Genomic DNA, 17,405 nt, shown 5'->3' with positions numbered 1-17,405 from the left:
AAGTAAAACTGTCACTATTTGCAGATGGATTTTATGTATGGAAAACTCTAAAGAATCCAACAAAAAAACTATTATAAATAATAAACGAATACAGTAAAGATGCAGGATACAAAATCTACATACAAGAATCACTTGCCTTTCTGTAACACAATGAAATAGGAGAAGGAGAAATTAAGAATACAATCCCATTTACAATGGCAAAAATATAAAATACCTAGGAATAAACTTAACCAAAAAGGTGAAAGACCTATACACTGAAAACTATAAAACATTGTTCAAAGAAGACACACAAATAAATGGAAAGATATTCCATGTTCATGGATGGGAAGAATTAACATAGTTAAAATGTACCTAAAGCAATCTACAGATTCAGTTCAATCCCTATCAAAATTTCCCAATGACATTTTTCACAGAAATAGAACAAGGAATCCCCAAATTATATGATATAGAACAACAAAAGACCCTGAATAGCCAAAGCAATCCTGAGAAAAAAGAACAAAGCTGGAAGTATTACACTCCCTGATTTCAAAATATACTACAAAGCTATTGTAATCAAAACAGCATGGCACCGGCACAAAAACAGACACACAGCTCAATGGAATAGAATCAAGAGCCCAGAAATAAACCCACACATCTATGGACAGCTAATTTTCAACAAAGGAGCCAAGAACTTACAATGGAGAAGGTAATGTCTGTTCAATAAATGGTGTTGGGAAAACTAGACAGTCACATGCAAAAGAAAAAAATCATTATCTTACACTGTACACAAAAATTAACTCAAAATAGATTAAAGACTTGAATGTAAATTCTGAAACCATAAAACTCCTAGAAGAAAACATAGGCAATAAACTCTTCTACATTGGTCTTAGCAGTATCTGTTTGAATACAATGACTCCCCCCAGGCAAGGGAAATGAATGTAAAAATAAACAAGTAGGACTACACCAAACTAAAAAGCTTCACCACAGCAAAGGAAACCACCAACAAAATGAAAAACCAGGGGCTGGCCCATTGGTGCAGTGGTTAAGTTCACACGTTCCGCTTCAGCGGCTGGGGGTTCGCCGGTTTGGATCCTGCATGCAGACAAGGCACCACTTAGCAAGCCATGCTAGGTAGAGGAAGATGGGCACGGATGTTAGCCTAGGGCCAGTCTTCCTCAGCAAAAAGAGGAGGATTAGCAGCAGAAGTTAGCTCAGGGCTAATCTTCCTCAAAAAAAAAAAGAAAGAAAAAGAAAAAACAACCTAACAATTGGGAGAAGATACTTGGAAATCATATATCTGTTAAGGGGTTAATATCCAAAATACATAAAGAACTCATACAACTCAACAACAACAACAAAAATAACCCAATTAGAAAATGGACAAAGGATCTGAACATTTTTCCAAAGATATACACATGGCCAACAGGCACATGAAAATGCAAATCAAAACTACAATGAGCTATTGTCACCTGACGCCGTTCAGAATGGCTATAATCATTAAGACAGGAAATAAGTGTTGGAGAGGATGTGGAGAAAAGAGAACCCTCAGACACTGCTGGTGGGAGTGTAAACTTGTGCAGCCACTATGGAAAACAGTATAGAGATTCCTCAAAAAATTAATAATATAACTACCATATGATCCAACTATCCCACTTCTGGGTATTTATCCAAAGAACATGAAAACACTAAGTCAAAAAGATTGCAGCATTATTCACAATAGCCAAGACATGGAAACAACCCAAGTTTCCATCAATGGATAAATGGATAAAGAAGATGAGGGGGATATATACACACAATGGAATACTACTCAGCCATAAAAAATGATGAAACCTTGGCATTTGTGACAACATGGATGGACCTTGAGGGTATTATGCTAAGCAAAATAAGTCAGAGGGAGAAATACAAATACCATATGATTTCACTCATAAGTGGAAGGTAAAAACAACAAGAAGAAACATAGACATAGATACAGAGATTAGATTGGTAGTTACTAGAGGGCAAAGGGGAGGGGGAAGGGCAAAGGAGTAAAAGGGCACATGTGTACAGTGATGGATGGTAATTAGACTTTGGGTGGTGAACACGATGTAGTCTAAACAGAATTTAAAATATAATGATGTACACCTGAAGTGTACATAATGTTATAAACCAATCTTAGCTCAATAAAGAAAATAAACTTTAAAAAAAGAGATGGATAAGAAAAGATTGAAGATAACTCCAAGATTTTAATCAATTTCAAGTCAAGGAATGGAGGTGTTAACTCAAATAGAAATGTCATGAGAGGCACTAGTAAAGTAATACTTACTGTGCATATACTCACTACATACCAGGCAGTGTGCTAAGCACTCAGTATGCATTTTCACATTTAATTTCCCAACAGCCTGTGATAATGGTCTTTTGCCCTATTTTACAGATCAGGAAACAGGACTGCACCTGTGCCCCTAAACTCTAGTTTGCACAAATGCAGACGGTGGTTATTTTGTTCAGAGCTATATCACTAATGTCTGACACATAAAAAGCACTCATTATCTAAATTTTTGAATGAATGAGCACAGCTAATAAGGGATAGAATCATGATTTGAACCCAGAACAGCCCAACTCCCACCTCCTGGAGAAGACATGGCATTCCCTTGCAGCCATACTGTGCTCAGGCCACAGCAGGATATCTAGCTGTAGATGCACAGCAGATACCTAAGTTCCAGCAATGGAGCTTGAGAAAAAGGTCGAGGCTAGAATAACCTTTCAGCATCCACGTGGACATTGAAAAGCCCTAAAATTAGATGAGATGATTAAGAGAGAGGGTATAAACCCCGGAATAGAGCCTTAGAGAACAGCTATATTTAGAGTTGAGGGGAGGAAGAGGCATTTTAAAAAGGCAATGAAGACATATATGTCAGTGAGATAAGGTGAAGATATAGATCTAAAAGTAAAGGGGAAGGAGAAGGAGGGTTGTCAGCAATATCAACCACCACAGAGTCAGCAGAGCCTCAAAATTAAGGCAAGATAAATGAATTTGGGGATCAGGAGGTCATGGAGGACTTTTGGGTGAGCAGATTCGGAAAACAGCCTGAGTAAGAGTCAGCTGGCATCTGGGTGGATAGGGGAGCAGGGCTGTGAAGGAAAGAGTGGGTAGTGAGGATGTAGAGCTCACTAGGATAAATTTGTCTGTAATTTCAAACAAGCTAGTAGTAGTAATATGAGGGGGTTGAACATTCGAGTAGAAGTGATCTTTTGTGTTGTAAAAAGAAGGGTCTAGTAGGAAGGAACTAAAGATGGCAGAAAGAGAATAGACTACTGATAGAATATGACCCCAGAGGAGACAGCAGGAGAATGAGATGCAGGAGAATGAGATGCAGGAATGGCAGTCCTTAGAATGGGCAAGAGACATGTTACCATTGGAGGTAGGAGAAAAGCTGAAAGAACATATAGAAAAGTAAAGGTTCAGTAGAGAAAAAGTGAGGGCATTCAAATTGAAAGGAGCCAAGGTCTTAGTACCTAGAAAGCAGAGGGAAAGATTCAAGGCTAGAGGACAGTAAGAAATATTTTAATTAATTGAGGCGATAGTTGACAAAATTTATTGAATGCCTACTCTGCTATAAGCCAAGAATTCAGTAGAGAAGACCATAAGGGATAAAAATAAAGAAGCATAATTAGGGACCCAACTGAGAAGAAATAGCATGAACTTTTCATAGAACCCAGCAGCATGGTTTCACAGTTTTGCCCAGCTTCTGAGAAGTGGTTATTGAAGGAAGTTAATGGTGCTGCATAGGGTTAGGAACTGAAATGGTGAGAATGGCAGACAAGGATGGAGGAAAGAAAGATGGATTCTAGAGGCGAGAGAAGACAGTATTGGCATGGACTAAGCTGAGCGATGAGGTGAATGAATACTGAGAGGAGTTTAGAATCTAAACACTGTGATTTGGGTGTGGAGCAAGTTATCAGAAATGAGGAAATAAAGTGCTTGTAATCAGAAAAGGAATACTCTGTGTTTGAGAACTTAAAGTAAAATAGTTTCAGATCAAGCAAATTATGAAGTGCCCTGTCTGCATTTTCAGAGGTTAAATGAGGAAGTATCAAGCCACGGTATTAGATGGGCTAGAAGTAAAAATCAATGAATGTGGCAAAGGATGAGAGCGGGTGGAGATGATGACTGACCAGGCACCCAAATCATCAAGACAGGTAGGGTGTTATGAAGGAGGTCATAGACACAGCAATAAGGATAGGGCTTGGATGTCAAGGTTCAAAAACAGGTTGATGGAGGCAGAACAACAGTCTAAAATAACAAGAAGGGATAAGAATGTTTTTGAGGCTGAGTGTATCTTGAGGTGCAATTCAGATTTCAATTAAGGTAAAGAATTGGAAGTTCAACCTGACAATCCATCTAAGACCATAGAAGACTTTGCTCCACCGTCGAACTAGGAGGCAAACAGCAAGGAGTGACTGATAGAGAAGCAAGCAAGGATGCACAGCAGAAAAGGAAAGGGTTGGCTGGAATAAGATATAAGCATTGTTCTCTGCCCTCATCTACCCTATCACCTCTTTACAGGACCCTTCTAATCCTTAACATTACTTGTAAGGCATTATCCCTATTTTACAGATAAGAAAAAGCTGGTTCTGAAATTTGAGTCTTGTCCTGACTGCAAAATCTAGTCTTTCTACAACATACTGACTCTCAGTGGTCTAAAAGTGTTACTGCAGCTTTCGAGGACTAACTGGAAATCGTGTCGGTCTTGTATGAAAAATGCTATGAAACACAATATATTTTTTTTGAGGTAGAATTGGCATATAACATGGTATTAGTTTCAGGTGTACAACATGATTTAATATTTGGATATATTGTGAAATGATCACCACAATAAGTCTAGCTAACATCTGTCACCATATATACAGATTTTTTTTTTTCTTACGATGGGAACTTTTAAGATTTACTCTCTTAGCAACTTTCAAATATGCAATACAATATTATTAACTATAGTCACCATGCTGTATATTAAATCCTCAGGACTTATTTCTTCTATAACTGGAAGTTTGGGCCTTTTGACCCATTTCACCCCACCCCCCCCAACCCCCTTCCCATAATGAACAACCTGTTCTCTGTATCTGTAAGCTTGTTTTGTTATTTTAAACAAAATCACAGATTCAATTGAGATCATACCTTATTTATATTTCTTGGCCAGACTTATTTCGCTTAGCATAACGCCCTCAAGGTCTGTCTCTGTTGTCTCAAATGGCAAGATTTCCTTCTTTTTTAAGGCTGAATAATATTCCATTGTGTATATATACATTTTTCTTTATCCATTCATCTACTGATGGACAGTTAGGTTGATTCCGTGTCTTCACTATTGTAAACAATGCCACAATGAACATGAGAGTAGATATCTTTTTAAGTTAGTGTTCTTGTTTTCTTTGGGTAAATATAAGTAAAATTGCTGGATCAGATGGTAGTTCTATTTTTAATTTTTTGAGGAACCTCCATTCTGTTTTCCACAGAGGCTAAACCAATTTACATTTCCACCAACAGTGCACAAGGGTTCCCTTTTCTCCACATCCTTCTCAACACTTATCTCTTCTCTTTTTGATGCTAGCCAGTCTAACATATGTGAAGTGATTTCTCATTGTGGTTTTGATTTGCATTTCCCTGATGATTAGTGATGTGGAGCACTTTTTCATGTGCCTATTGGCAATCTGTGTGTCTTCTTTTGAAAAATGTCTATTCAACAACTAGAATATAGAGCTATGTACTGGGAGGGCTTCGGGGAGAAGAAGAAGAAGAAGAAGAAGATTGGCAACAGATGTTAACTCAGGTGCCAATCTTTTAAAAAAAAAAAAAAATCCATTCAGAGCCTCTGCCCATTTTTTAATCAGGTTTTTTTCTATTGAGTTGTATGTACAATGTATTTCTTTGTGTTGCTCTTGAATTATATTCAGCTCTAAAAAGTTCTATGTGAGCTTGCATATTTAATACTGTATATTTAAATCTTAACTTTCTTTTTCAAGAAAAACATCTTGGACCCTTTTCCTTAATGATATTAAGGAACTTCCAAATACATCCTAAATGATCACATTGAATTTCTGCAACTATACCCTAAAACACTAAGTTAATATTTATATTGCATTATTTTTCAGGTGTGAAAATGAAACCAAATTCAAAACAGAAGAAGTATTCTGGGCTTACAATTTCTGCCCTACTCCGTACTCCTGGACTGCACTTCTGGGCCTTATTTTATATCTTGTTTTCTTCGCACCTGGTAAACCAAAGGCTATTGTTGTGTTAATTAAATTGTCTCTTTTTAGAGGAGACAAGCTACTCTTTTTAAAATTCCTTACATACTACTTTACTGAAATTTTTAATTTTGTATTTCTCAGGAATGGGACCAATGCCTTGGACTGTGAATTCTGAAATATATCCCCTTTGGGCAAGAAGTACAGGAAATGCATGTTCATCTGGAATAAACTGGATTTTCAACGTTCTGGTTTCATTGACATTTTTACACACAGCAGAGTATCTCACATACTATGGTAAGAGAATATTTTTTCCAGCTATAGTTTCATTTTTATTTTTCCTACTGTTTTTAGATATGCTGTCATTTGTGATTGAAAAGACTAGATGGTTATATTTTTGCTGTTATAAATATCTCTGTGTGGCTTTCTTGTTCCCCAAAGTCCTTGGAAATGGACCTGGAAAAAAAGAAGAGGAATTCTCCCTTCCTGAGCAGCATTGCTTCTTGTCCCTCAGTGCTTTATAGCCTTCACCCACCCACCCACTCTCCCAACCCAAACATTTCCCAGCTATCTCCCCAGTTGGAAATCTTCACAGCAGAGCTGTTAGTTTAATGAAGAAAAACAAACAACAGAGAATGGTAGAAAGAGGTAGGCAGGAAGTCTAGGGCTAATGCTTGAAGATGTCCCACGACAGGGATGGAGTCGTGTCCAAGAGCAGAATCAGGGTAGGGCTGAAAGTAGCTCCCCCAAATGTCGTGCTGGGAGTTATGCCTTCCACTGTATCATCTACGCCATTCAGGCCACAGCATGTGCATTTCAGTGTCCACTGAGAATGGCACTTACCACTGCCAAAACTGTAAACATAACAGAAGGGTTCAAGTGAAAAGGTGTGGAGGCCATAACTCAAAGAAAACAATATTGGGAAGTGGCTGAGTTAGGAAAAAACTTTAGGAAGGTACTTCAAGTCCATTTTTACCAAAATGAAATGTCTTTCTTTTTTTAGCAAGATGATTTCTTCATTGTCTGTATAAGTTTATAGATTGTGATTGGATTCTAAATTGATGAAATATGAGGTTTTCACTCTAACCCCCTAAGCCTCTATGCTGTATATGGAATGCCTGCTGCTTAGGCCATCCTCTGATCCCCTCCCCTATCACTTACCTCCCTTCATCTCACCCCACCCCATGATCTAAGCACTCATTATTCCTTTTTGCAATAACAGGTTCGTTTGTCAGCCCCTCTCCCCTTACTGCTGGACCATAAGTCCCATGAGCTCAGGCAAGTACTACACCTTGTTCACCATTAAATTCCCAGTGCCTTCCAGGGTGTGCCATTCACTTGATAAGCACTCAGAAGTGTTTGTCAAATGAATACACATGCAGATGAATTTTGTAGATGAGTGATGAATAAAGGAAACATTATAAAAATTTATTCCTCCTCTCTTCTGAACATGCTGAATTGGTATTTACTTTTATTTAATACTATTTATCTACTGAGTATTATCTTTATAAACTCTTCTCTCTCCCAACCACCATTTAGAACATTTAGAAATACTTATTTTCTTGGAAAGGAAATGCACTGGCATTTTAAACTGGATATATATTCAGTATGTTCAGCTTTATCCCACTTGGCAATTAAAATTTTTACATAAATTCATAAAGTTATCTTCCTGACACCATGAGTATGAGCACAATAAATATTTACCCATATTTGCTGATTCCTGAGAACACATTTAAGACCTAAATATAGACTAACATCCTGAGGAAGCATTTTTTATAGAAATTCATAGACCAAATAATAGTCTACTTGGTAAGACTTCTGATAGCAAAGCTCCTCTTTCTTGAATTTACACTGCCAGAAAAACATGAGGCAACAGAAGTAAAATTTAAATAGGGCCTGGCCAGACTTCTTTCAAAAATATCCCATTAGAAGAAGCTTTTTGCTTTGTTACTAAGCCAAGCTTCTATCATGTCAGTGCACCGGTCAGTCCATTATGTCTACTGCTTTCTAGTACTGGAACAATATTTCAGTTCAGGTTCATTTTTTCCCTGTTTTTTTTGATATACATTTTAATCTACATGTTACTGATTTATGTAAGGTATATGTTTCTATTCCTAATTTATGAATATACACCATAATGATGTATTTCTCTGGAAATATCCATGTCTTTCTATTTCCTTCTTTTTTTGTTTTGTAAGACCTCAGATTTTAATTCCTTCATAAACTGTACTGCTTAGACAGGTCTGCCTTGGACCCCATCCAGTAATGTTTTGTAATATTACTAAAAATTATCATTAAACTGTCACTAGTATACCATTTTATGTATAGCATCTGTGACTAAAGTGATCCCTTGGAGAGCATTAGATCAAAGTTCCTGGGTTGAGGTATTGAAATTTCAATCAAACATGGTCTTTGATTCCTCATTTTGCATAATTCAATTAAATACCTGTCTTAATCTGAAACTTAATGTAGGACTTTAATAAGATTTATTTCCTTCTGAATAAAGCTGAGGAGTATCTGCACTATTTAACAATCCTGACAGACATTTTTTTCATTTTCATTCCGAGGGGGGAATAATTAAGAAAGTGAGTTACATAATTGACCTGCCCGTTACATGCAGCAGGTCGCAGCCCCCGGGCCTGCCCACACCTCTGTGGCTTAACCACAGGTCTCACCAGAGAAGCCCATTTAGCTTTGGCGTTTGCTTGCTTTAGATTCCTCAGATTTAATAAAAGGGTCTTGTATTTTAATAGAATTTCCCTGATGTTATTTGGCTTGGGAATCTGGGTCACAAGCAAGAAGCTGCACGGCATTCAAGAATCTTCCTAACCCATCTAGTTGGTTTTAACTGTACGAGTTTAGCACTAACAGATTTGATTTGTTACTTCTGATCATGCCTCTCTTCCTAAATTGTGAATTGTGATGAATATTTCCTCAATACTACATTTTATAACGCCAAACTAGGTTTGCTCTGTTAGAGATTTTGGAGTTTAGCAGCCTGGTTTAATCTAAAATGTTATACCAGTTGCGCTTTTTTTTTTCTGTTTCTCATCATCATGATTATGATCCTTTCTTTGTTCCTCTCTGCTAAAGATTCCAATTCTGTTCTTACCTCCACAACTTTGCTTATATGTAAACAGATCACAGGACTTCATCTCTTTTCATTTTTTTCTCAAAACTCCCACATTCTCCAAAAGCTAGCTTGTCAGTATCACCTTTTTGATGAAAACATTCCCAATTTATTGGTCATACCAAACCTTGTTCCACTCTATCTCTAAAAGCAACTCTTGTGTTCCCTACTCATTTAGTAGAATTTGATTATGCTATCACTTTTTTGAGCAGCTAACATCCAAATTCTAATAGGCATGTAACATACATTATTTTATTCTTGCAGTTTGGCAAGGCAGGAATTATTTTCTCCATTAAATCAGGAAACTAAGGTCAAGAGAATTTAAGAAACTGCCCAAGGATTCAGCCTGGGTTGCTTTGTGATTGTCAGACTCTACAGAGCCATGGTGCCTTCCTTTCACTGTAACACTCAGCCACGCATCCCAGATTACCTAGTATTATTTTTTGGTTATTTACCAAGTATAAGACATAAAAAAATGTATGTTTGTAGTAAGTATTCAGTGTGAACCAAACAAATGAAATAAATGAGCCCTATATTTGTAAATAGAGTTGTGTTTTTATTAAAGAGAATTTGATTTATACAAGTCCAGCTCCTTAAGATTGTATGGCTTCTGATGACTTAAGTCTTAACAAACTATGTCTTGATTTAGTCAACTCTTTAATATTTTTTCTAATTTCTCATAATTTATCTCTATTTCCCTTCTGTTTTCTCACAGCTCCTCATTCCAGAGAGCAGATTTTTTGGGTGGCCACTTGAGCAGCATTTTTCCTCTGTAGTTTTCCTTGAGCCTTCCCAAGAAATGTTTCTGTGTATATTCCTGAAATGGTTATTTATACGTATGTCTTTAAGAATGTAGTCTTAATAATGTCTTTCCTATTCTGTAATGATTCAGCAGAACTGAGAAATGTTAAATTCAGTTCTTTAATTGCTATGCTATTCATCTTAAAGACGTATTTGAAAGTCAAGCTTTATGTTGTCTAGTTTAGCCCTTTATTTCAGATCTGTTACTCAATATATTCCATCTGGCAGTCAACAAGAGCACATTCATTCTCTAGACGCTCCAGTGTGTCAGGCTCTGTACTAGGGAACCCACAAACAAGCCATAGACTCTGCCCTTAAGACCACTTTTGCTACTGAAACAGAAGAGGATGTCTCTCTCTCAAGCATCTCATAACCATCTCTCCAAAACCTGGTCCTGATTTGGGTTGTAAAATTTATAGAATTATAAACTTAAATCATAGCTGAGAAACCATCTTATTTTGCTGAATCAGGAAACTGAGGGCCAGAGAAGAGGTTAAATGACTATTTAGAAGTCACATAGCAAGATTGAAATCCAGATTTTCCAACTCCCAATCTGATATCCTTTCTCCAGCCTTTGTCCCATTAGTTTGTCATCTTCCTTCCCCCATCTCATATACAGGATGGTCTGGACCAAAGGCCTAAAATTAGGCAAGGACTCCATTATAGTTAGTTGTTTCCAACCAACGAAAGTGAAAGCATAGGTTCTTATATTTAAATTGGGAATTGGACTATAAAAAGAAAGGCCATCTTGGAAATATGTAAGAACATGCTCAAGTCACATACTCATATATCTCATCCATCTTGGCTTGCTGAATTGACACTTGGAAAACACAACCAGGTAGTAATTATGTCTTTGTGGTTGTGCTGCATTGACATGCATAGTCTTACAGCAAAACAAAATTCTCTGACCTCATGGAGCTTACATTCTAGAGGAGGAAAATAAAACAAATTAGTAAGCTTTATAGTATGTCAGATGGTGATAAGTGCTCTGCACCAAAAGAAAAAGAGGAGGACTATAAGGATCTAAGAGACGGACCAAGGAGACTAGTTAGGAGACTACTGCAGTAGTGCAGATGAGGGAGGATGGCTGTTAGATCACAGATATCAGTGGAATGAGGAGAAGTGGTCATCTTCAGATTATAGTTGAAGGTAGATCCAACAGGACTAACCAGCAGATTGGATATTGGGCAGGAGAGTGAGAGAAAAGTCAAGGTTGACTATCAGACTTTTGGAATGAGAGACCAGAAGGATAGAGTTGCCATGTACTCCAGTGAGTCATGAGTTCAGCAGTGTCATGATTGTATGTGGGTTCTGGAAATACTAGATAAATGAGAAAGAAATTTCTCCCTTAAAGTGCCTCCAGTCTAGTAGACAAGACAAATAATACATGCACATAATTATAATATTTCTTGGTTATGATGATAGGAGGCCTCAGCAAAGTGCTGTGAAAGCACATAGAGAAGAGTTATCTCTATCCAGCCACATGAGAAAAGACTGCAAAGCAGAAGTTACATCTGAACCTGGTCTATCATTCTTCTTGAGTTTGGCCTTACAAGTTTAGAAAGGCAAATTACATTATATTCACAGGATTAGAACAATTAGAGTAAACCAGGCTGGCAGTAATTTTTGGTTCCATTTCATACCACAGTTATGCATGACTGACCAGAAAGGAAAGTCAAAATCAAGGACTGTTTCTAACCTAGGCCCCTCTCTCTCTATATATAGACCATATTTATATAGACCAAGTATATCTATGTGTATTTATACATACATATTATTTTCCATTGCAGGAGCCTTCTTCCTTTATGCTGGATTCGCTGCCGTGGGACTCCTTTTCATCTATGGCTGTCTTCCTGAGACCAAAGGGAAAAAATTAGAGGAAATTGAATCACTCTTTGACAACAGGCTATGTACATGTGGCGCTTCAGATTCTGATGAAGGGAGATATATTGAATATATTCGGGTGAAGGGAAGTAACTATCATCTTTCTGACAATGATGCTTCTGATGTGGAATAAATTTCAGCTGCTGATATATTTAGTCATTTAAACAAACTTGGGGGAGAAGAGCAGCAATGGATGATCTCACTGCCCTGCTTCTAATCTGGTTCTTTCCACATTCTAGTTTGGAATGACTTCATATTCTAGAATATTTGATTAGGAGGAAGATACAACCATGATGACATTGTTTTTTTCACAAGCAGAAATGTAAAAAAATATTTACGGAGATTTTAAACTAATAATTATTGAGCAAATATGTGCAATTCCTTCCTGAGGTAGTCTAAAATGAATACTGTATCCAGTGACTTCAGTGGTATCCTTTTTTCCTAAGACCATATATAATTATTAGTGGCAGTTGAGTCAGTGCTGATCTAGTCAAATCATAATATGTATGATATACTTATAAAGAAGGATTCTGGGATATGATCCAAGGGTGTTTTCTGTCAAAACATGGCCTATTGGCCCTAAATTTTCCTAAGGACAAGTAGCTTATCTGTGATCAGCTATTAGAAAGTAAATTCCCTTTAAGCTTTCATCAACAGATTCGAAAGTGCCTCCTACAAGTGCACAGCTGTCCTTATCTCCTTTGGATTCCATATTTGGTTTCTCTCTCCAATTCAGCTCTTGAGAGTTCTTCAGAAACTGACTATGTACAGGCTATTTTGAACATTATGAAAAGCAGGTCTTTTAGGGTTTATTTTCATACATATTTTTTTGCAGCAGTGATAAGTATACATTTGCACAGATAAGCTAACAAGTTTTGATAAGTATATTTTATTACTAGAAAGTAAGAAAGAGAAGATTTTTCTGGACCCCTGATCGAGTTAGTCACTTAGGTATGCAACTTAAACACAAAATAGAGCTACATCTTCAACTGTATTTCAGGGTCAGTTTTTGTTCATGCCAGAATCACCTGATATTCACCACACCTGCAATCGTCAACTCTGGAGTCCTATTTGTGCCTTCATTTGTGTTAAATAGCTGCTAGCAGACTATTTTTCCCCCCTCTTTTAATCAATCAAATTTCTCAAACAAAAAAGGAAGAAAATCAGTGACAGAAATAATCCTGCTGTTATTGATGTTTGTTTAATTAACAAGTGGGACTTATTTTTTTCTTAACTTATTAACTCTTCCTAATGGAACTGTCACATTTTATTACCTAATAGTACTTTGTCTTTTTTTACTCTAAGAACATAAACTAGTTTTTATTTTTGCACACCCTGTCTTGTTTTCCCTGACAATTTACCAAAAAAAAAAAAAAAAAGATACATAGATTTGTCTGAGAGTGTTTCCTTTTTTCTCATGGTTGGCTTGGATTTTTTCCTTCTTGTCTAAAAATTGGGATTATCTATTGGAACAGATTGCTGGTTCTCATACAGCACATAACTTTAAGAAATGTTGACTTACCACATGCCTACAATGTCTTTTCAAAGTGTTCATTGGTTTTTATGCTCATTCATCAAGGAACTCTAATTTTTGCTCTTATATTAAGAATTATATAGTATGTACAAAATTATTCATAAATTACTTATTAGTTCCAGTGAAAATATGAATGACTCACCTGTGGCCAGTTAGGAACACATAAGTTTGGTGCATGTTAACATGGCTCTAAACATTAAATAAGGTACTTTTTGGAATGAAAAGGTGGCTGTCTCTAAATTCAATGTGTTTCTGCCAGTCTCCAAGATGTTTTGTTCTTCTCTTAAAGTCTGGCTTGTTCCTATCACAGTTATCAAAGCTGAGAATGTAGCCAAGAAGGTTCATTCTCTCAGCAACCAGGGGTATGATACGTGTTTAAACAGTCACTTTACTGGCCTAAAAATCCTTCAGCCAAAAAAGTTTTCTCCCTTTGGTCATGTCATGTAATAAAAAATATTTTTTCCTTCAATTAGGTGCTTTGACAATTGATTTATAAGGGGATAGTAATATTAATTTTTCTCAGAAAAGCAGATGAGATTTAATGGAGAAAATTATTATTCTATATTTCTTACCCCGTAAGAAATTTCTTATCTGTGTAATATTTCTCACAGATCAAGTGAAGTGGCAAACAAGCTACTGTGTGGTAAAATCAGAATATGATGGGGAGAAAAAATATTTAGACCAATAAAGTGCCCTCTTTAAAAATTTATGTTTCTGATTTATCCAAGTAATTGCCTCAATTCTTCTCTTTATTGTATATATAGCCTTAACTATATGCTTATATACTCAGCTGGGCTGAATGCACAGTAACTTTATTAAAGGAGCAACTCGACTCTTATTATTTCCTAAAGCAGAACATGGCCTGTTCTCCCTGACATAAGCAAATGGTGTTTGCAACTTTCCATCCATAAATGCACATAACAGGGAAAATCAGCCACAGTTCTCCTCCCCTATTCTCCTCAACTTCTTCTTTAAAGGACTATTTGTTATTTATATAATGATAAAGATAGATAATATTCCATATCTTTGAAGTACAAGACAGAGAGGCATAGTTATAAGAATTATTTATAATTTTTTAAAAACAAATAACTACTTGAAAAGGAACCTTATAAAATTAGGGTATTATTTTTAGATTCAGTGAACATTTATAGTATATTAAAAATTGAATGTTTGAATTTTGCAGGCTTTTTTATATTACGCACCTTTTAAGTTCTCAGAGTCTTTGGCTACCACTATCAACTTGAAAACATTCCATTTTCATTCTGAAACATCATCAAATACATATTTTATAGGACGATTTGTTTATATGTGTTATATTTGACTTACCATATTAAAGCACATTAAGCATCATGCTTTTAACTGAAATTATAGGTTTCCTTCTAAACATGCTGCAGATTCAACAGAGGTATATTATGTTTTAGGGAAATTTAGTGAAGGAGGTCATCACCCCTATTGAGGCTTAGCCTGGATGGCTGATGAGATCTGCACTAGACTTAAGAGAATATAGCATTTCATCTGCATCTGAACACATAAGGCTGAATGTGATGTCAGATAGGTTTTACACATTTGGTATTAATATTTTTCTTCAATATAAACATTCCTAATAATTTTAATTGTTGCACCTTAGTCAATAATTATCCAAGACATGATTTTTAATATGTATCTAAAGATCTAAATTAAAATTAGACTTAAAATGTAATATTTCCATTTGAATTTTGTTCCCAGTCATATGCTGTAGTTAGTTCCCTGATGGAAAATGCTATGAGAGTAATGCTATCAAGTGCTTTTTCATAATTTTATTTTACCACTGAACCAGATTTTAGTATATGTCTAAACATTATTTTTTAAGTTATTCACTCTAAAATGGTAAATCCATTAAAGCAAAGAATTTATAAATTGTTTACTATAATTTCAAAATCAGTTATCCAGAGGAAGAATGAAGAGGAAAAATGTAAGTTGACAACTTACCCTTTTGCTTTTACACAGAAAGTAAAATTGAAATGTATTCTAATAATCCACAGATCCTGGGGGAGGACAGTCTAGAAAATACTATCTATATGTTATCTAAGAGAGTCTCAATTTATAAACTTTATCAGTGTCATTAAATACTGTAATACAGTGAGGGGAGTGGGAGGATTCTTTTGATTTTATTTCATTGGCATAGTAATTAAGAACAATAAAATTAATGAGATGTTTTGTTATAATCAGATTTTTTTTTTTTTTACCATTCTCCTAGTTATAAAATCTTAAATTATACTAAGCACATAACAACTCAGATTTATACAGTTATTGGGACAAGTTTTAAATTACCAATTTCAGACCTTTGCACTAACTATGAATAAAAGAATGACATAACAGGTCAGGAGCAGAGAATTCATAATTTGTGCTTTATAGCAAAGCATATTAAATTGTGGATAAAATTTACAGCTCATGTGTAGCTGCTGCCTATAAAAGACTCAGAGGTGTTCTCTGGATTAACGTTAATATCCTATTTTCTGTCCTTTTCTATCAGTTGTCTTAGCCTCATGTACAGTAATGTTAAGCTAATTTGATGAAGTGATTTAGGTTGTAGCAGCGTATCAATTATCAGTACATTCAGTTCTTCTGGGTGAGCAGTATTGCTACTATTTTCTAGAAAGGGTAATCATTTTAAAATGCCAAACAGCTAACTGCTACCAACTCTCTTGTATATTGTCTCCTAGAGAAGGAAATTTTTGTCTGCCTATATACATCAGAAAGATAGTTCCTAAGAGTATTAATGACGTTCAGAAGTACGTGAATTTTATCCTCATAATTTGCTTGTGAGTGTAAAACAGTGTAATTCCTATAAAACTTTACTTTGTATGTATAAAACAGTCTGTTGCACTTGAGTGATTTGGTCTTTGGAATGTTAAATACTTACCTTCATTTAGCAGTAATATTCAGATTTTTATTTTAGACAGTTAAGTTCATGTGTTTGATTTTGTCACATCAGTATAAATGAGAAAAAGAAATACAGCTTACAAGTACTCAAAAATAAAAACCAGTATTTTGTAAAGTTTTAAAATGTTAGCAAATTTAACATCATTCCATCTTATTTGAAGGTTAAAAAAGATGAGATTTAACTCTAGCCAAAGTAGAAATTTATATTCTACATGTCCAAACTGGTTCCTAGCGGCTTTTGGACTATATCTCACTTGATGTTATAGTATCTCTTATTTGTAATAAATGTTCAAATTTCTATTTAGAAGCGCTAATGTACATCTAGATTAAATCAAAACACAGTTTTATGCTTTTAAAATGTTTTCAAAATATATATTTTAATTTCTAGGTGCATGTTACATAGTGTTTAACACTTCACATGTCTTGGCAAATTCAATATAAATATTTATTCCTACACGTGACATATGGGATATCTCTTAAAAATTATGAATATTTATCATTTCCTTCAAAGTCATTCTAGCCTATAGCTGTATCAAAAGTATTGTATATTTTATGGAGATTTAGTGATGTATATGTAAATGTTTTTTAAGTTATTTTATTGAAGTTCAATCTTTACATAAAATGAAAATCTTTTTTTAAAAAAAGTGTCAGTGCCAGAACTGTAAATGAAAATAATCAAATAAAAGTTAAGACAATTCATTACTCATATATCTCCCTTGCACTTTTTATTTTCTCTACATCTCTTCCTTAGATTTTAGGATCTAGGTTACACAGTAAAAGCATCTACAAAGATTACCTACCTCTATATATTTATGCAGGCCTACTCATTTTAATGATATTTTCCCTCTTTTGAGCATAGGTAAACACAACTATCTTTGAAAAATATTTTATAGGGACCAGCCTGGTCACATAATGGTTAAGTTCGTACACTGCATT

The 17,405-nt window shown here is 35.4% G+C and overlaps 1 protein-coding gene across 1 annotated transcript in view; it reads left to right on the top strand.

Annotated features, from left to right (window-relative positions):
• SLC2A13 (solute carrier family 2 member 13) overlaps window positions 1-17,175 on the top strand; it is a 332,739-nt gene extending 315,564 nt beyond the window's left edge. Inside the window, exons 8-10 of the mRNA XM_070270126.1 lie at window positions 6,103-6,224; window positions 6,343-6,495; window positions 11,920-17,175. Coding sequence (XP_070126227.1) covers window positions 6,103-6,224; window positions 6,343-6,495; window positions 11,920-12,146 — 502 coding nt within the window. The 3' untranslated portion in view covers window positions 12,147-17,175. The remainder of the gene's footprint in view (window positions 1-6,102; window positions 6,225-6,342; window positions 6,496-11,919) is intronic.
• The last annotated feature ends 230 nt before the right edge of the window (window positions 17,176-17,405 follow it).

Source organism: Equus caballus, chromosome 6 (assembly GCF_041296265.1).
Source record: "Equus caballus isolate H_3958 breed thoroughbred chromosome 6, TB-T2T, whole genome shotgun sequence".
Lineage (NCBI taxonomy): Eukaryota > Metazoa > Chordata > Mammalia > Perissodactyla > Equidae > Equus > Equus caballus.
The sequence above is the reverse complement of the archived record's forward strand: the minus strand, read 5'-3'. Positions and strand labels throughout refer to the sequence as shown.